The sequence below is a fragment of the Ranitomeya imitator genome, chromosome 3 (genome assembly GCF_032444005.1).
Source record: "Ranitomeya imitator isolate aRanImi1 chromosome 3, aRanImi1.pri, whole genome shotgun sequence".
Lineage (NCBI taxonomy): Eukaryota > Metazoa > Chordata > Amphibia > Anura > Dendrobatidae > Ranitomeya > Ranitomeya imitator.
The window spans coordinates 763,208,426-763,228,796 of NC_091284.1; the positions used below are offsets into that span (position 1 = coordinate 763,208,426).

General features: G+C 44.0%; 1 protein-coding gene across 1 annotated transcript in view; it reads left to right on the forward strand.

Annotated features, from left to right (window-relative positions):
• Positions 1-19,552, forward strand: part of UBL3 (ubiquitin like 3) — a 142,522-nt gene extending 122,970 nt beyond the window's left edge. Inside the window, exons 3-5 of the mRNA XM_069759016.1 lie at positions 9,685-9,771; positions 12,588-12,665; positions 18,307-19,552. Of these exons, the coding sequence (XP_069615117.1) occupies positions 9,685-9,771; positions 12,588-12,665; positions 18,307-18,359 (218 nt within the window). The 3' untranslated portion in view covers positions 18,360-19,552. The remainder of the gene's footprint in view (positions 1-9,684; positions 9,772-12,587; positions 12,666-18,306) is intronic.
• Positions 19,553-20,371: the final 819 nt, after the last annotated feature.

The window sequence follows — 20,371 nt, forward strand, 5'->3', positions numbered from 1 at the left end:
TCCAGAACTAGAGTGTTATCACCAATTCTAATGATTGGTCATATCCGTTTGGTTGAGGTCTGACATCCCTACCGATCAACACTTCACTGGGAGCTGAGCTGCAGTACCCGAGAATGGCCACTATAGCGTACGGAGCTGTACCATGCCAGTGCGGTCCACTAATTGGTGGTGAGTGCCAGGCGTCGGACCTCCACCAATCTGACATTGATCGTCTGGCGGAAATAAGTCACCAATATTGTAATCCTGGACAAGCTTTTAAAGCTTGGACTTCTAGAGAAGATTTCAGTGCCTAGATCTTTCTCTCAACACACTTTGCATCGATAGATTTGCAGGAAGTGATAAACTAGATGGTGTCAGTCACTAGTCATGGTAGCCAAACTCTTCAACCTACTGTATTATACACTGGAGCAGAGGCCACAGCCTGGGGGTCTTTATCCACATAAGGTGGAAATTTCCCATGATTTCATGCTTTTGGAAAGAAGTAGAGTCTCAAGTTGGCACGGTTTACTTGATCAAGGCAGCATGGTGGCTCAGTGGGTAGCAGCACTGTTACTCTGCAGCACTGGTATCCTGAGTTCAAATCCCACCAAGGACACCGTTGGAGTTTGTATGTTCTCCCCGTGTTTGCGCGGGTTTCCTTCAAGTTCTCCGTGTCACAGGTTTACCGTGACAGAGAGGAGCCAGAAGCATCTGATTTCTCCTAGTCCTGCACTGATTAGAAGCACTGTTAGCCACTTCCATTTCCTATATAATCTGGGTCCTGGCTAGCACTCATTGTCAGAGATAGCTTATGCTGCATGACTGGATGTGGTGGTTGCTAGTTATTGGAGAACGTTTTGATTTGAGTGTGTGATAATTCCCTTTCTTCTCCTACTTTGGGTTAACCTCATCCTCCCCGGTGTTTACCTCTGTTGTTTGTTTGTATATTTGTATGATTAGTATTTTCCTTTATCCCTGTTCTTATTACCTTGTTAGTTTGGTGTATTACGATACACTTCTACTCCCCTCCTCCCTTGGTGGGGGAAGGGTACGTTCTGAGAACGGATTCAGGAGCCAAGGCAAGTTACGTGGCCCCGGCGTCTTCACCATCGGAAGTAGTCTGGGCTACAAGGCGAGCCAGGACGCAGTCCCTGACACCTGACGAGTCGCGACACTCCAATTTCCTCCCACACTCCAAAGACCTACTGATAGGGAATTTAGATTGTGAATCCCAATGGGGAGAGCGATGATGATGATGATGTCTGTAAAGTGCTGCAGAATTAATGGCGTTATGTAAGTGAGTAAAATACATAACTACATGCATCCCCTTGCCTTCGATCTAAAATAGTTTTCTTCACCTACCTTCGCTAGACTGTAATTTACTGTTATTTTACCATGTGTTAATTCCACTCTGTTGGTTATGCAAGATTTATCAAAATTGGTACAAGGGACCCAAAATTGCTGTATTGCACCCATTCATTTTCAGCTCTCATTTCAGAGCTGCCTCTGCTGCGCAGATAATGATTGATTTATTTTACTCGCTTATATAGCGTCATTAATTACACAGTACTTTACATGCATTATCATCTCTGTCCCCATTGGGGCTCACAATCTAGATTACCTATTAGTATGTCCTTGGAGTGTGGTAGGAAACTGGAGAACCCGGAGGAGAACATACAAACTCCTTGCCAATATTATGGTCTTCAGCCAAAAGTCCTTTCAAGTCCTGACATCACCAATCCCCTTAGAAGGGCCAAGCGGTAAAGATCCCTTTTCCTTACAAATTCTGGCCTCGTCCATAATTCATACAATTATTATTTCATGCCCATTTAAACCTATATGCCCACAAGGCTCTCTGCGCTGCTTATTAAAGCTAAGTAGTCCATTAACCTCCTTATCACATAGAAGCAGTTCTTCAAGTCAAGGTTTTTGCTCGGGGCTTGAATGGGTTAATGTGGAAAAGCATTTACAAGAGAATCTGTCATTGATAGCATCTTGCAGAAATTCAATGTCACTGGGATGGTAATATCGTTCTTCCTCCTAGGCACATGCTTCATCCATTTCCAGCATTGGCAAATTCTCTTATTTCTCAATTAAAGGGGTGGTACGACACGAACACTGATATATAATCCTAAATGTCTGTCTATTGTAATAATCTACCGTAATTGGTTTTATAATACTTTAATTAAAAATTCCCTACCGTTTCCTCTTCTGTTTTATGGGGTTTTTTTTTAATCAAATTACTGTTTGAAGACATTTCGTTTGAGTACCCCCAGTGCATGCTGGGATGCTCAAACAAAACATCATCAAAGGGCAGATGCTGCAGGCACCAGCCTCTGTCCCCACCCTGAAACGAGGCATCTTCAGTTATGCCCATTTCAGATGCTGGGCTAGTCCCTGCTCTACTTAGCATGCGTCACTTCTCAATTCCAATGTATGCACAATAGCTTCTGATCACTGTGCGATATACCTTTACTGCACAGTGACAGTGCACTCCCTCGCTGGCTGTAATGAGAAGTGATAAGCCAGCAAGAGCGCACTGTCAGTGCACATTGTAAGGAGAGAACTCTGCCCCTATTGACATCCCATTTGAGTATCCCAGCAGGCACTGGGCATTCTCAAAAGGAATATCATCAAACAGGAAGATGGTATTAAAAAAAGAAAAGCAGTTAGAGACCGTATGTGATGGAAGGATAGGGAATGTTTAAAGTAATTTAGAAAACCAATTGGATTATTACATTAAATATAGATTTAGAATTACATCAATGTTCGTTTCGGACCCCTTTAAGGTTCTTTAATTCTTATTATGGGAAAGGTTGTATAATAGAGGAGACAGATTTCTTATTGTGTATCAATTGTTCAGGTTTCAGGATCTCTGCTTCTTGACGGTGAATAAAAACATTCATTTACGTTTTGAAGGCTGAAAAGATTTAATATGGCATACAGCCGACAGTCTGTGTGCAGGCCGTCATAGGAGTGGTACATGGCCTTACCCACCAGACCAATGTGTTGTGTCCACTGAGAGGGTGTGTGATAAATATACCATAGATGCGGGACTTTCCTCTGGGATATCGCCCATCTTGAAGACGACCCTGTCTCTTGCCATTGGAAACAGAGAGGGGGCACATGCACGGCAGCTGCACTCTTCTTAGCAATACAAAGTTGGGGTGCAACAGTGTCACGGCCGTGTCCAGAGGACTCCAAAAATACATGAAAATTTTATGCAAAGAAATAAAAGGTGCGTTATTCCCCCAGGTTTCCACTCGCTTTGTTGCCCTTCATGCGGTGTATCCTGCCATGATAAACCGGTTCTGTGTGGGCGATGAGATGTTGTCCATTGTTTCTTCTTTTTCAGGTAGTTGGTTGCTCGGTAGAGGTGATTTCTCTTCCCTCCTTTTTGTCGTCCATTGTTTCTTCTTTTTCAGGTAGTTAGTTGTTCGGTAGAGGTGATTTCTCTTCGCTCCCTTGTGTTGTCCATTGTTTCTTCTTTTTCAGGTAGTTGGTTGTTCGGTAGAGGTGATTTCTCTTCGCCCCCTTGTCGTCCATTGGTTCTTCTTCTTTTTCAGGTAGTTGGTTGTTCGGTAGAGGTGATTTCTCTTCGCCCCCTTGTCGTCCATTGGTTCTTCTTCTTTTTCAGGTAGTTGGTTGTTCGGTAGAGGTGATTTCTCTTCGCTCTCTTGCTTGAATGACCATTTTCTGGGCAGTGTGAGGAGTCCTCATTTCATGCTTATTTCTTGTGTAGCTCAAGGCTCCATTTCTTTCCCTTGCCTTGTGTAATCGCAGATCACATACCTGTGGTGTACACACAGGTTAGATTTTGGTTAGAGCTGTACCCATCAGAAGTGGTTACTGTTGGAGCTGCTATGACTAGTGGGGAGAAGGTCTGGGGAAGGTGATGTGTTCTGCTGTTCCTGTAGGGGGCGTCATTTTGTTTTTCTTATAATATATGTAAATATGTGCGTTCTTCAATTGGACAGGGTCGTACAGGGTGTCATGGCTGGCTCTTACATTTTCCACCTTACTTTGTTCAGAATTTCCCAGACTGGTTCCCATCACTATAAGTCCTTTTGGAGTCGGTAACCTTCTGTGTAAGACCTCCTACCCTATGATTATATAAAATAATGCTCGATTCATCAACACGTTTACATCGATATTCTGCTAAAAAACAATGAAAAATGACGACATTTTGGTGCAACTCCAAGGCTGTGCTAAAATTTTGCAACTTTTGGTGTTCACAACATTTTTGCCCACCTCCGACAAAGTGGGCAGGACGGGGTCTTTGGAAGCTTAACTTAACTTGTCAAATTCATGACTAGGGACACAGTTTGCTGCCCCAAAAATCTCACTCTAGCATTGACCGTAATAGGGTTTGTAGCCAGGCACACCACACGCCTCTTTGTGAATCCAGAACGTCTTGACTCCAACACATCTCATCAACACCAATTCATGGGCCCTTAGAGTCTTAAAAGGAAATGGTCACTAGGGCCAAACAATATCATGTCGGGCCTAAATGTAGTTATTTAGTATGGAAGAAATGTTGCGCTTGATGCCAGGTTCAATTTCCCTTCATGCATGGGTTCTGCACACCTTACTAGCCCAGTCGTAGCCACATACGTTGCTCAGTACATAGCTTGGCATTAGTATTATACCCAACTGGTTATCTTTGTGATGAAGGTTGCCATCCCAGCACATGTTCTGCCCCTTACCTTGCCCACCCTCATCTAACCAAAGGCAGATGGGTGGTAGGGGTTTGGTCACAGCAGCAGCCACTCGGCTAACAAACCCCTTCCATTTGCCATCACCGAAGGTTTTATGCCAATGTGAGCACCCACAAGTGCCAGTGGTTGTGAGCTTGGCCTTAGGGTCTAGGCTGCAGCATCCACATTCACCTGGAGCTGCTCTGCTCTCATCTCCCCGCTCTCTGTTTCTGTAGTTTACTGATGTGTAACCCGCGGATCCACCACTGAGAACTATAATTTGAAACCTCACGAACTTGGCCTCGTTTCCAAAGAAACATCCAATTAAGTATTATCTTCTCGTGTTTACATCTTCAGTAGCCAAAATGTTTACTCTCTGCAAAGGAAACCCGTCTCGATGCAAAAACCTCATATCAAGATATTCTGTCTGTGTGACTGTCTGCGGTGATCGGTTAAGACTATACAGTACTACAAGAGGAACGTAATCTAGGAAGGTGTAGACGTTCTCTAAGCACTGTCCCAGTGAGGACAGTCAGTCCCTGCTCGGCCCGTAAACATCCTATACGGAAGACTGCTCCAACCACGTTTATCAAACTCAACTCTGCTTGGTATTGTAAGACTCCGTCGTAAACTAGTCTTTGTATGACTATTAGGGGTCCAGCGTCCTGGGTCCTCACCAATTGGGAGGGCCCCACTTACAATGCAATATATTACACTGGTGGGTACCGCCTGTCCAGTTGAAGTACCAAGAACACCTGTATGCATGGTGCTGTGGCAGTATGACCTGTGTTCACGGAGGCCCTGGGGTTTGGCCCATCATCTAGAACATTGGAGACTACCTGGGAGATGTCCTGTGAGTGGCTCAGCTGCCCATGTGCTTCTGTGTTCTCGGGTAGAGCCACAGCCAGTCCTCTCCATGGCTGGGTTCACATGGCGTTTTTGCCTACGTACAGTTGTTACGTTGGGGATCATGTCTGAATCCCTGCTGGAAATGTGACTTTGCTCGATTGGGGCCATTGGCTGCAGATGGAGTCATTTTATGCTCTATTGGACATCATTTTCCGTCATAGCCACCTATTTAAGTTGGGCATCAAGATTCCGTGTTCCAGAGCTTCAGACGTAAGCCCCGACAGAGCCGCTGACCATAGGCTATACTGCTACGTAACCTCAAAAGGATCGTCAGGCCTAAATCTGATCCTTCAGTCCCCAGCATCTATCAGGGCACAGTCGGAGGGGGCACACTCATTAGACTGCTGGCGGAACCTGTCGGTATCGTTGGGTTCGGCTGACATTAATCTAATATGTATGACGGCCTTAAGGGTTGTCCCAAAGATTCTGTGTACTTCAATGTTCATAGATCTCGTTTCTTATTTGGACCGTGATGGAGCCACAGGTTGAGCCCCGTTATTTGCCATTTATACTAGACACGTTTTATCCTGGTGTTGGTGCCAGTAGGATTTTGATAAAGGTACTTGAAAACCTGTAATGTATGGAAACCTATATAGCCATTGTGTTTAATAACCTTCTAAGCCGTGCCAACCTGCAGCCTCCGCCATACAGTCCTGACACACAATTTCCCTCTAATATATGCAAAATGAGCCGGTGTATGGGTGGCACAGCCCATAACGGTGGAGGGCAGAGGCTGGAGCCTGCCGGCGGAGGGCACGGACTAGTATAGACTTGTGCATTGTGTTCTCCTACAGTAATTATTCCAATATCTCCGTGGGTGTTTGCTAAACAGATTTCATTTCTTTTTCTGTTTGCACCCAAACAGTGATCTGAGGTTACAGATAAATCCGGGACATGGAGTCGGTTTCGCTAGTACTCTGTATTTAAAGGAGAAGCTCCCAATATTCCAGTGTAGGGCAGGGGTGTCAAACCGTATTCCTCAAGGGCTGCAAACAGGTCATGTTTTCAGGATTTCCTTGTACTGCACAGGTGATAATTTAATCACCAACTCATTATTTGTGTAGGTGATTAAATTATCACCTGTGCAGTACAAGGAAATCCTGAAAACATGACCTGTTTGCAGCCCTCGAGGAATGCAGTTTGACACCCCTGGTGTAGGGTATATAGGCATCCTACAAATACATGTATGCTTATGGACCATGTACTGGGATTACCCCTTGATCCCACTTTCTGTGCACTGGTTGAGCCCACAAGGCGCAATTAATCAGTTAATTCAGTCCCTGCATATCTTCACTCCCCGGTTAATAACGCTATACACTGTAACCACCAGGTGGCGCCATGCTGTGTAAATGCCGTAACTCTTCACTGGATTGCATTTAAAGCATTTTAGTACATTCATTTCTTTTTCTATTCTATAATCGCAAATGTTGAAGGAGTTTCATAAACTTTCTTTTGATAAATTCTACTTCTTACAACCGGACGAGACTCTCACCATCTTCTCAATGGACAACTCCTCTGTCTTTGTTTTGCTGTAGAGTGTAGTTTATCTTAGTTTCTGAATGTGATCATTCACAGTTTTGCTTTGATCGCTCACACTGGGATGCGAGTGTCATCCCATGCTGCTGGCAGTGTCTGCTGAGCTGCGGTCTCCATTCTGGGGCTGCTGTCAGGTTTACATCCTGCGTCTAAGTAAATAAGGCAGCACACTGCAGCGCTAGAACATACAAACTTGAAAAACGAAATTTGAACTGCATTACTGCACTAGTAATATGAAAAATGAGAGCTTTTCGCGCATAAAAATGGCCAATTTTATGTGTACCTGGTAGCCCCGTTACGGCATCTCTTACACCAGGTCCTAAACTTGCCTTACCTCGCTGAGAATAAACGTCTCTTCATATTTCTAGTGCAGTAATGCAGTTCAAATTTCGTGTTTTCAAGTTTGCATGTTTTGGCGCTGCAGTGTGCTGCCCTATTTATTTAACTATATACGAGTTGGCGACTCTGGGTTCAGCACCTGTTCACACTCAGTCTATGTTTGGATGTGCAGGTCAGGTTTTTGAAATGTATTCTTTAGCCTTCTGATCGTGCACTCCGCCTCCTAGCTTCAGGTGTTTTAATTACAGCAGGTCCAATACCCCTCCACAGAGAGAGAGAATTTTAGTCTAGTAAGAGGTTTCACATGCACCCATTCAGATGGAGACGTTTATTCTCAGCGAGGTAAGGCAAGTTTAGGACCTGGTATAAGAGAGATGCCGTAACGGGGCTACCAGGTACACATAAAATTGGCCATTTTTATGCGCTAAAAGCTCTCATTTTTCATATTTCTAGTGCAGTAATGCAGTTCAAATTTCGTGTTTTCAAGTTTGTATGTTCTAGCGCTGCAGTGTGCTGCCTTATTTACTTAACTATATACGAGTTGGCGACTCTAGGTTCAGCACCTGTTCACACTGAGTCTATGTTTGGATGTGCAGGTCAGGTTTTTGAAATACATCCTGCATCTGACTTATTTTTCCAGAGCAGATAGCTGAAGCTTTTCTTCCCTCGTCCTTCTCCCCCTCGTCCTTCTCCCCCTCGTCCTTCTCCCCCTCGTCCTTCTCCCCCTCGTCCTTCTCCCCCTCGTCCTTCTCCCCCTCGTCCTTCTCCCCCTCGTCCTTCTCCCCCTCGTCCTTCTCCCCCTCGTCCTTCTCCCCCTCGCTCCCTCCTCCCCGTCCTCCTTTCTCCTCCCTGTCCTCCTTTCTCCTCCTCGTCCTCCTTTCTCCTCCTCGTCCTCCCTTCTCCTTCTCCTCCCTCCTCCTTCTCCTTCCTCCTTCCTCCTCCCTCCTCCTCGTCCTTTCTCCTCCCCGTCCTCCTTTCTCCTCCTCCGTCCTCCTTTCTCCTCCTCCGTCCTCCTTTGTTCTCCTCCTCCGTCCTCCTTTGTTCTCCTCCTCCGTCCTCCTTTGTTCTCCTCCTCCGTCCTCCTTTGTTCTCCTCCTCCGTCCTCCTTTGTCCTCCTTTCTCCTCCTCCGTCCTCCTTTCTCCTCCTCCGTCCTCCTTTCTCCTCCTCCGTCCTCCTTTTATCGTTTCACCCTGGCTGTTTTGTATCGTTCAGACAGAGTGAATCAAGTAGCAGCGTAGCCGGCCGCCGTTGGATGGCTGATGTCACCAATAAGGTCATGTGTGAAATAAGAAACGTCTCCAGATCTGAGCAGCTTCCATAATCATGTCATGTTCTGCGGTATTTCTTCCTCCAGCGTCACATTGATTCTGGGAGTCCAATGTGGCCGATAAGTCTGCGCTCGGCTCTGAGGTCATTAGCGGAGCTTCACTTTCTCCTTTCCGTGTTACATTTTAGCGAGATGCGGAGTTTCTCTTATTCATGGACCCTTTAATGAACCATTGAAAGGACAGATAGAAGTATCAAGTCAAGGTCTTGTGTCCCCCATGAAAAATCAGGGAGCCTTTTTTATTAGATCTGCTGTCTTTCCTCTATTGCCCCGGTCAGCGGGCTGTGCCCCTCCATCCGATGTGTGCGGACAGTGCCCCCTATTGACAAGTAGAATGATGACACAATGTATTCACACCACGACCTATCTGGTGTTTGCTGGGCCTTGTTCACACTGGCCAGTTATTGTGCACAGGTTAACCCTTTGGAGCCACCAGGTATTCTGGTAGCATTTCTCCCTTTTCATCACTTATTTGCAGCTGTCACATTGTATTCGTTTGTCCAATAACCGGTAATATATATATCTATCTATCACTGTCTTTTTTCGGCCTTACTAACTATGTTACTATGGATGTCTTCCTGGAGCAGAACAATATTGTATCATACAATTATTAGGTTCTGTAAAAGGACGTAGATCTGGGGATTTATTATGACGGAATATAGGCTGAACTGGATGGACAAATGTCTTTTTTCGGCCTTACTAACTATGTTACTATGTTACTATGGCCGGTCTGATAGACCCGAAGGGGGTTGTCTCACAGCATTCTCAGGAATCGATATACTAATATAAAGCGAGAGATGCTGCGCGGTAGAATGGTGCTTTCCTCTGCTGTGTCGGCCCCCGCCTGTATGAAGAGCTCCGCTGTTGATCATTATGTCTCCGCTTTTCTTTTTCAGACTGGGAAGAGGAGCAGGTCAGCAGTCCGTGCATTCTCCGACTCATTTATCAAGGACGCTTTCTCCACGGCAATGTGACTTTAGGAGGTACGACAAAACCTTTTTTATTGAAGCTTCACTAAAAGTTGCTTTACCAAGTCTTATTTTACTGTCTTTTCTAAAGATATGAGCCGTTTTCTGCTTTTCATAAATGCTTTTTTTCTATGCTTTAATGCATTTATTTTTGGCTAAAAAACCATTTTTCCAATTGGGTATAATTAACCATATTGTACCTTTTGGCCTGTTCCAGCCTTTGTTACACTGTCTATTGCTGGCTGTAGGATGAGGCAACTGAGAGTCGGTCAGTGAGCGCGCTCTGAGAGGAGACTTTGTCTTATCGTCCTTCTGAACTGATTTATGACCCCAAAGTTCAACTCCTCTTTCATGTGGCCATAAATGAGCACAAAGGAGCCCAGAAGGAGGATGAGCCTTAAATAGTGATGAGCGAGCGTGCTTGGGTGTTGTCAGAGCGCTGTCTTGTACTAATAGGGTAATCGATGTGCTCAAATACTATGTTCTAGTCCCCGCCGCTGTTCGACTGCCGTCACACATGCATGCATTGCCTGTTTGTTAGGTTATCCGTGCATGTGTCGGCAGCTGTCATGCAGACACTGATTCGAGCACTCCAAAGATACTCTTATTAGCACACGAGCATGCTCAGATAACACCTCATCCAAACGCCTTCTCTCATCACTAGTTATAAGCTCTCATCAGAACGTGCTCACTGATTGACACTCAGTTAACTCATTAATTAAAAGTTTGTAATGAATCCCAATTGTAGAAATTAGTTTTAGCTCAGGATACATGCTTCTCGAAGTGTCCATAGACTGAAAAGGAACCTTCCATCAGTTTGAGCATGTTAACCTGGTCACAGCATGAACAGTGGCTGCAGAACTGAATAAAACGTTTCGTAAGTTGGGGAGATACTGGCTTGTAAAGTTTATCTAATTATCCCTTTAGACAAGGGGGAGTTACCAGAAATTTGTCTCTGGGATGTATACTTCCCCTAAATGATGTTGACCATAACCAAGCCAGAGAAATAGCATGTCCCCCAGCTTTCTCTGTGTGATTCGGTAAGGCATGTAATGAGACCGTCCAGCTCCCCTCCCGAAGGCACGCTCATTTTACTGTCCGCATCTTCTGTGATTACGAGCAGGGGAGACTAGTACTGCAGAGCTTTGGGTCAGTATAAACGCTTCTGTAGCTCTCCCACCGGCCCCACAGAATGATCAGTGTGGGAGTTAGGCGGAGTAGAGCCAAGCTGACTGCGCTGTGAGAGGAGAGCTGCAGAGGTGTTTGTAATGACACACAGCTCTGCTCTACTTCACCTCCCCCCTGATTGTAATCACAGGAGATGCGGACCATAAGATCAGTGTGACCTTGGGAGGAGAGCTGCTGGTCTGTCACTATCCTCTCACAGAAAGCTGGGTCTGACATTCTCTGGGGTGTGTTCTTTTCCTCCCCCTGTTTGATACTTCCTGCATATGATTGGTCACCTTCATTCAGGAGAAAAAGTACACGCCCCCAAAGACGAATCGGCCAACAACCTCCTTGGTTGAAGGGAGAAATATAACCTTAACTTTACAAGCGAATATCTCCACAATGGAGATGAGGAATTTAAGAAAAATAGAATTACTCAGCTCTGCAGCCAGGATTCCATAATGTGACCAGTTTACCAAGCTTAAGGAGACTTAGAAGAAGCCGCCAGCGGCTGCCTCATGGCGATGCTTGGCCCCCTCCTGGATGTGATGTAACACTGCAGATATCCCGGAGTACATCCTCTACAATACTGATCACTGTCTAGTATTGAGCTCTGTTTAGGTTTCTTGCTCGTGCCTCAGACCCTTGATGTTGGCAGCCACTTCCTACGTGTAGTCAGTTTTGTTTTGCACTGCTGAAAATATATAGTGGAAATATATGTTCTTTGTCGCTGCACTGATGGGATCCATCCATTGTAAGATTACCTGGTGCTCAGACTATCATCCCCACAAACCCGCTTTGTCCTTGGTTCTCGCAGTACAATGTCGCCATCTTGTGGCCACAGTGCTAATAGCAATGTATGGGTTTTACTTGCAGACGTGTCCTCACTGCCGCAATATTTATTGTATTTGCATTAAAGTATGACAAATTTAGAGATGAGGGTTAAATATTTAAAGAAACTGGACTACTAATTTCTACAAGTATTATTACAGGGGTTGTCTGGTGCAGACAAGTTATCGCCTTTTGCAGGATAGGTGATAAGTATTGATTGGGGCAGATCCCAGCAGGCGGCCTCCACCAGTCGGCAGGATGAGGCATTTTTATTTCCGTTGTTAGACTGAAGCACTAGTTTGGATACACCACACTGGCCCCATTCATTGTTTATGCCATTGCCGGTGTAAAAGCCAAGCGCTGCCCTCGGCCGCCCCATAGGGAGTGAATGGAGCACGGCTAGAGAATACGGTCAGCGAGAAGTGTCCGTTCCGTCCATCAGTGTGTCCCAGCAGTCTGATCCTTTTGGATAAGTGATCACTCGTTTTCACCAGACAACCCCTTTGTTACTTGCCTAGCTTTTATGTTTTGTTTTGTTTTTTTAAATATAAGGGGCACATCTTTGTTGCATCTTCCAAAATCTAGCTTTTATGGACCAGTATGTAATTATCATCACAGATATCCATTTTTGTGAAATCCAACACTAGTATTGCCAGGTTCGGGCTGGGCTCTATAGTAAAGTTGTCCCGTCTGCTGCGTTCTGCCCCTTGTGGTGCTCGGCCCACCGATGAGCCCGGCTCGGTGAGACCTTCCTACATAAGGTCCTCGCTATAATCAATCCCTCATAGTGTTCTTGTGCTTCTGATACTGTTTCTTTTCCTTGGTCCACACAGCATTAAAACTTCCACTTGGCAAGACAACAGTGATGCACTTGGTTGCCAGAGAGACGTTGCCAGAGCCAAATTCTCAAGGTACGTGGTTTTGCATGGAGACAGTGACCGAACTCTTGGTCTACAGCACAATATGGCAGCTTTGGTTTTCCTGTCACTTTGTCTGCATAAGTTACTGAATCCAGTTACATCCATGTAAATACTGGGCAGAGGGCGTAATACTAAGGGTGGAGATGTAACCGTTGCTTCCAGGTCTTGGTGCCCTCGAGTCCTGTTGTAGATTTTACATTGGGGTCCTTGAACTTCTGAGTGGGCACAGTACGCAGATAACACACTGAACCTACACTTCTGCTCAGGCAGATCCATTTATGACACCTTTAGATGAGCCAATAATTGGGGAACATGGGAACACGTGATCATGATTGTCAGCCTGTTTAAACAGGTTGTCAATTAACCAATGAATGAAGCGCTCGTTCTCCGCATCACAACGCCCCGTGTAAAGAGGCGATGTGCGGCCGATAACCTGATATTCTATGCGCAGATCCAGTAATTCTGAGCACCTAGAATTCTGCTTGGATTGTCTATACAGGCCACTGAATGACCAGTTAATTAATCTCTGATATCGTCGGTCGTTTGGCCGATCTAGACCAATAATCTAAAGCAGCCATTAGTTTCTGAGAGGTGGAAGCTCCAATACCCAGACTGTTGGTTGATTTTTATAAGGGCCTGTTAGAATTGCCCTGATTTATGGACTTGTTCTGTAACCCCTCCTGGCTGAAGATGAAGTACCAGTAATCATTAGTCTTGGTCCAGTTCCACTTATGGCCATTATGCAGCATTGTTTCCTAATCTTTGGATCTGCTGAGCAGCGATGTGGAGTCTGCGTATCCAGATTCCAGGTTTGCATTATAAGCTAGGATTACAATGCTCTCCTTACTTCTCTCCAGGTATGTAACGAGAACTGAAGCCTTGTCAGATTGTAAATGAGAGCAATAATTGTGGGCACGGCCTGGCACTGCGCTGCGGGGACAATGGCTGCTCTATAGCACTACACTAGGCTATTGTCCGTGTATCTGGTGTATCACATGCCTGGAGTGGGGATCGCCCCAACAAAGGCTGGATCACAGCACAGAATGCAGGAGGGGAGCAGAGGGGACATTTCAGGCTTCAGACATGACCAGAAGACGGCTGTCTCACCATGGCAGGGTGCTTGCCACATGTCGGTCTAGGCGTGAAAGAGCATCTGTGCCTGGTCAGTGGTGGGAAATGGTGGAAACCCCTCCATGACCGGGTTCACATGAGGCAAATCCCAGAGCTCTAAAGGGTTGTTCATTAGTGATGAGCGAATATACTCGTTACTCGAGATTTCTGGAGCACGCTCGGGGGTCCTCCGAGTATTTTTTAGTGCTCGGAGATTTAGTTTTCCTCACCTGAATGGTTTACATCTGATAGCCAGCATAAGTGCATGTGGGGGTTGTCTGGTTGCTAGGGAATCTTGCCGGGAGAAGGATTGGGCTGTTGGATTTCAACATGCCTGATCCTTTAGTTCTCAGGGCAGATAAGTGTGTGGCCGCAACGTACTCCACATACAGAATGAGACCAAGGACGAGGGACTTAATCATTGAATATCTGATCCAGTGAGATCATGGCTGCAATCTGCTCAGTAATGCATGGCTTGTCTCGGTGATTATCAGCGCAGAGGTCAGTGTCTGACTATAGAGAGCTCATCAGCACGCAGTCTTCGCTGATACTATGGGGGGCTGCTGGCTGCACAGAGACCCTTCTCGTAGGACGCATGGGAATATAGAGCACTACGAGGGGTTACAAGGTCTGCAATGTATGATGTGTCTGAGATTGATGACCCATCATCCATACGGGCACATATTGATGTAATGGGGGATCAGCCTTGTAGGTATGACAGGTCCGTACAGCTGTACAGCTCCTCTCTGCCGGTCAACGTTCTCATCATTATGCCCCCCGCCCAGCCCGCAGCCTTCTATCCATGCAGCACATGAGCCGGATTTTCTGCTTCATTATCTCTCGTTCATTTGATGATTCCTAATATTTAATATTCATTTTTCTTTCACATTCCAGACTGATCAGTGACTTGACATTTCCCCAGCATTAAGTTGCTGGCGTGATTCCCTGCCAGGAACGTCTAATTTACTTGCTGAACTTTAACAAGGCATTTTGCTGAAAGGGCAGCCCCTTCACGGAGCAATGACGGGGGCTCTCATAGTCAGAATAAACTGTCACAATCACCACCTCTCGATCGGGTTTTTAGAATGTCCTTGTTATGTTATTTTCTGGACCCCCGGAGATGCTGCCAGGTGACAGGGGAGCCAGATTATTCCTGGGGGTATTGCAGTATTCTGGTATATTAGGGATTGTCATGTTCTCTAATATACATCTGATAAAAAAAAAAAAAAAACGGTGGCTCTGGAGCAGAGACGCCTCCGAGAAAGTAGATTCCTATGGTGCAGAAGGAAGGTGGCCACTAACAGAAATGAGTAAGTGAACTTGCAATTAACAATGGCCATTATCAATTTAAAGGGGCATTTCTATCTTTTACCTTTATGGCGTCTTAACAGGATATGCGACAAAATGCATATTAGATTCAAATACCACCCATGAGACCCCGTTTATTTCAAGAACGGGGTCCTGGCAGAGGTGGAGAGGTGGCCTTATTTCCCATTCACTTGAAAGTAATGTGCGACAAGGTGTTGTTCTTGAGATACGGGAACCTTTAGAGGAATCCACATCTGGTAAACATTTGTGGCCTTTAAATTTACAATAACTTCCATAGAGAATCTGATGACCTCTCGTGGCTGTTTGCTTTAAAGGGGTTGCCAATCACGCCCCAGGGAGTGAGGGTCACTGATGATGTCCACTGTCAGACAGGTGCGCAGATACCTGCAAGCCCATCTAGCATCTGGACGCCAAAGCATTTGATTGTGTAGCAATTCACTCTGGGGGAAAATGGGTAACACAATAAAAACTGCAACTTACCCTTCTGGTTCCTGTAGGGGCTAGAGATCCTGACCCCGCAGTACCTAGTGGTTGCTGCGTGAACTGAGACCGCCCTAACCACAGTCTGTACAATGGCAACTCTGAGCTGTGCTAGCTGAAAGGCCGTTGAGCACTTCACGTTCCTCCTGAGGGCAGAGCAGAGTGCAAATTACCTACAGAAGGTAAAGTGTGCTGAAATAGAAAGATCCCAGAGTGAGCAAAACAGACCATGAAATATAAAATAAAGGATTAAGTATGTACTGTTAGAGAATATGCTGCCTACTTCCTAAAAAGAAACAGAAGATAAGTGCAGAGAAAAGAACATAAACAGCAAAGAGATAAACCCTGGCTGGTCTTTTACTGACTGGCTTAAACTGCAGCAGTATGGCTGGACATCCAAATGAGACTATTACCAGAAGGGGAAAAATATATGAAGCCGCACCCAAAAGGTGATGGGGCATACAAATGCATAAATGAATACACCTGTTACTCTAAAAAGACTGATGCAAGGATAACAAACTAAATACCAGGAGGAAAGGGTGTGCGCCTGGTGGAAAGGGTGTGCACCAGGAGAAAAAATGCATTTTCAGTGGCTCAGCGGACAGAGAAGCTGACCACAAAACACAAGCTCAAGGGTTCAAACCCAGACATATGACACAGCATTGTCACCAGCACTGCTCACCGCCTGTTGTAAAACCATCTTGACTCCTACAGTGTTTGTGTGGAGTGGCAGTTCACCACCGCACCGTACAAAATGCCCAAAAGAACATGAGCCTAGAGACGCTCCTCTTCTCCTGTTACTGGTTATTTGTGCAGCTCGCAGCAATCTTACCGCTTATCCTGTGGCTAGGATACAGATGTAAGGAAAACGTTTTTAAAGGAAACCTGTTGTGAAATGAGCTATTTACCTGCGGCCCTAAGGGTAATTTGCAGATAAATAGTTTTAAATATGTAGGTGACTAATTGCATATTCTCCAACTGTTAAATTGAGAATCCGCGTAGGGTTTAATAATTAAACTTACAGATTGCCGTGAGGCAAATAAACCCTAACTAATGATTCTGGGATATTAAAAATGTATTTTTATTTCCCAAATTAAGAATTGTGCTATTTAAAATCAAAGTGTATGTTGGTAAATAGATATTGCCCTAGCTACTAATTATTTTATTTGACCTTTTTGGGGGGATTAGTATTAGATGGTTCCAATAAGTATCCCCACTGCCTATTAGGAGAGTAACCAGACTGCCACCGATCCTGAATTATTGGCCCTGGGGTCAGTCCACGGAGTACTGATTCCTCAATTAGGGATTAATTCCAATATTAATATGGCTAATCTGATTTTCTTAGTTTATGGACATACCATATATGTAAATCTTAGGACACTGCCTTCATATTATACAGATGGGGGGCAGCTGATTACAGATCAGACTCTATTGGTGCTCACAAGTACGAGTGGTCCGCGGCCACACTATGCCAAGAGCTATTGACCTGAATAATATGGAGGCAGTGTCCTGAGATTTACAGATATATGTCCATAAACTGAGACAACCAGATTAGCCATATTAATGGCTGTGCTGTGCTGACACCTCGGGGGCTGTGACATGGCACACTCAAACCAGTCCAGCAAAATCTGAACTCCAGTATGGTGCATCTTCCCTTCTGACCTTTGCACTGTACTTCAAAAGGTGCACATATGGGGTATATGTCTACTAAGGAGAAATTGCACAACAATGTTTGTGGTCCATTTTCTCTTGTTACCCTCATGAAAATAAAAAAAAATTGGGGCTAAAATAACATTTGTTTTTTAAAAAATGTGATTTTTTTTTTTTTCACGGCTTAACGTTATAAACATCTGCGAAGCACCTGTGTGGGTTAAAGGTGCTCAATACAGATCTAGATAAGTTCCCGAAGGGGTCTAGTTTCCAAAATGGTGTCACTTGTTGGGGATTTCCACTGTTAAGGTGCATCAGGAGCTCTGCTAATTATTTCAGCAAATTCTTCATTCAGAAATTCACTCTGTTCTCCTTCACTTCAGAGTCCTGCCGTGCGCCCAAACAGTAGTTTTCCCCCCACATATATGGGGTATCTGCATGCTCAGAAGAAAGTCTACATCAATTTTGGGGGTTATTTTTTCCTGTTACCATTGTGAAAATTGAGTCTAAATTAAAATTTTTATGGAAAAAAAAGTAGAATTTTTTTTTTCCTTCCACATTCCATTAATTCCTGTAAAGCACCAATTTTGTTGGAAAAATGAGATCGCTGGTCAACTTTTTACCCTTATAACTTCCTAACAAACAAAAAAAATTGTGTCCAAGATTGTGCAGATGTAAAGTAGACATGTGGGAAATGTTATTCATTCACTATTTTGTGCGATGGGACTCTCTGATTTAAGGGCATAAAAATTCAAAGTTTTGAGATTCTACTCCAAATTTTTGTTTGTTTTTTTCCTCCCAAAAAAACGCAAGTCGTTTAACCACTATCGTGAACGACAATATGTCACCAAAAAAAACAATCTCCAGGTCAGTGGGATCCGTTGAAACGTACCGGAGTTTTTACCAAATAAAGTGAGTGGTCAGAGTTGTGAAAATTTGCTTGGTCATGAAGATGAAAACCGTCTCGGAGGATGGGGGGGTGTAGAGGGGTTAGGGGTTGGATTTTTCGGACCTAATGTATGGTTTCTCTGTGACCCTCACACATTTGTAATTTATCTTTCAGGTCAAAGAAACCGCGAGAAGACCGGAGAGAGCAATTGCTGTGTGATTCTGTAAAATGGCGATGTGTCTGCAGAGTGTGATGTAATATAGTCCTTGTCTATCATGCTGCTGGAATAGAGGAGTCCCATTGCTTCAGAGAACCTTAGACCAACACCCTGTCATAATCTCCACGGAAGTGATATATCACATGGACACTCATAGATTTCTCTTCATTGGAAGAGACTCGAGGACATGCTCATACCGATCTTAAGTTTATTTTTGTTGATCTTGCAGAGTAACTTTGTAGTTTGTTATAGTATATCCATTTTTAATGCATTCAGTCTCCAGGGGTATAAAACAAACACAAAAGTCAATCTGTTCTCTTCTACAACAGTACTCATCCTTGCTGCAGCACATAATACAGTGATATATCACTGATTCCAGGCTATCTACGCGCAGATGCACTACCGTCCGGTCACCGACCTCCACAATAGATAGCTGTAGCCATACTTGATGACCACCATCTACAAGACGAGTTCTACACTGGAAACCCAAGACGTAGAATCCGGCCGAAATCAGAAGCGACTCCTACCTTACAGGGTAGTAAACTGGAGAAACGACCATTTATATGGAAGGAGCAAAGCAAAATGTGCCTGTAATCTGAAAGCGCTCTGCAGAGGGCGCCGGAGAGTCATTGGTGACGTACTATTGGCGCACTCTTATCTCAAGCATCCCGTTGCATGCATGCTCATACCAAGCATTCGAGAGGAGTGCCTTTCCTAGCCTTAATATGGGGAGGGTTAATTTTCCTGTAGTCCATAAGCCTTTTATTATCCTTATTATCGTGCAGAGATATTAGCAGACGTCGTTTATTAATCAACTTTGTGTTTTTAATATCAAACGTCGATGTTTTCAGTGAAGTAAAAACAAACTAAATACTCCTCATCCATAACCTGCTGTCCGATCTACGCGCTTTAACCGGTAAGCGACACTCACTCTCCGAAGACGACAGATCTCAGCCATAGCACTAGTTTTATTTTTAATTTTTTTTTCGATATTGTAACATGCATTTATACTAGTGCTTGGGAGGATATTAAGATTCCAACGGGGAAAAAAAATACAAACCAAGACGCCATTTTTGTCATTTCATACGGATAATTTACGCCATGCTATAATGAATTTGCACAGCACTAAAGCATGAAGCTTATATTTCATTTTAAAAAACAAAAAAAAAAAAACAAAAAAAAGAAAAATACAAAAACTGTAAAGATATATAAACATTTTTTTTTATATTTTTTTTTTTTCCACTAGGGAGAAAAGTCTTCCTGGTCGAAATTACAAATACGTGTAGGATATATTTAATTAAAAAAATAATAATAATAAATAAATATATAAAATGCATTATTATAGACTCTTAACAATAGATTGGCATAGTGTCATAGAACAATCTTACTATACATCGCTTTTGCCTTTGGAACACGTCAAGTCGCAGGTTGATCCATCCTTCTGTATACCGTACTCCAGGAACAAGACGTCCCACGTAATCACTTTCTGTTCTCCCCTCCCCCAACACTCGGATTTTGATCAATCTCTTATTCTAGCCTTTACCCGATGCTTTCTACGCATTTGGACCTAAAATAAATTCTTCATCCTGACTTCAATTTGTAAAGAGCGGTTAAAAAGAAGACAAAAAAAAAAAAAAGATAACACTTGTATATAGCACTAACTTTTTTTTTTTTTTCCCCCCCTTCCTGCAACCTGTACTGATATATAGATTATTCTGTAACTAAATAAAATAATATTGTAGTGCATTTTTGTTGGTTGTCTAGTGGTTCTGAACAGGACTGTAATTGCTTTGAATTTTTTGATAAAAACTGGAAAAAAAATTAATGAAATCAATGCAATTTTTTTTTTTTTTGTTTCTGCAAATTAATCCCACTGATTACTTTTGTAATCCCATTGATAGTGAATTGTATGAGATTTTCCTGTATAGCTATATAATAAAGTAAATTGTCACAATGTTGTGACGTCTGGCTCTGACTTGGGGGGGGGGGGGGGGGTACAGACGTGCATGTATACATGTTTTA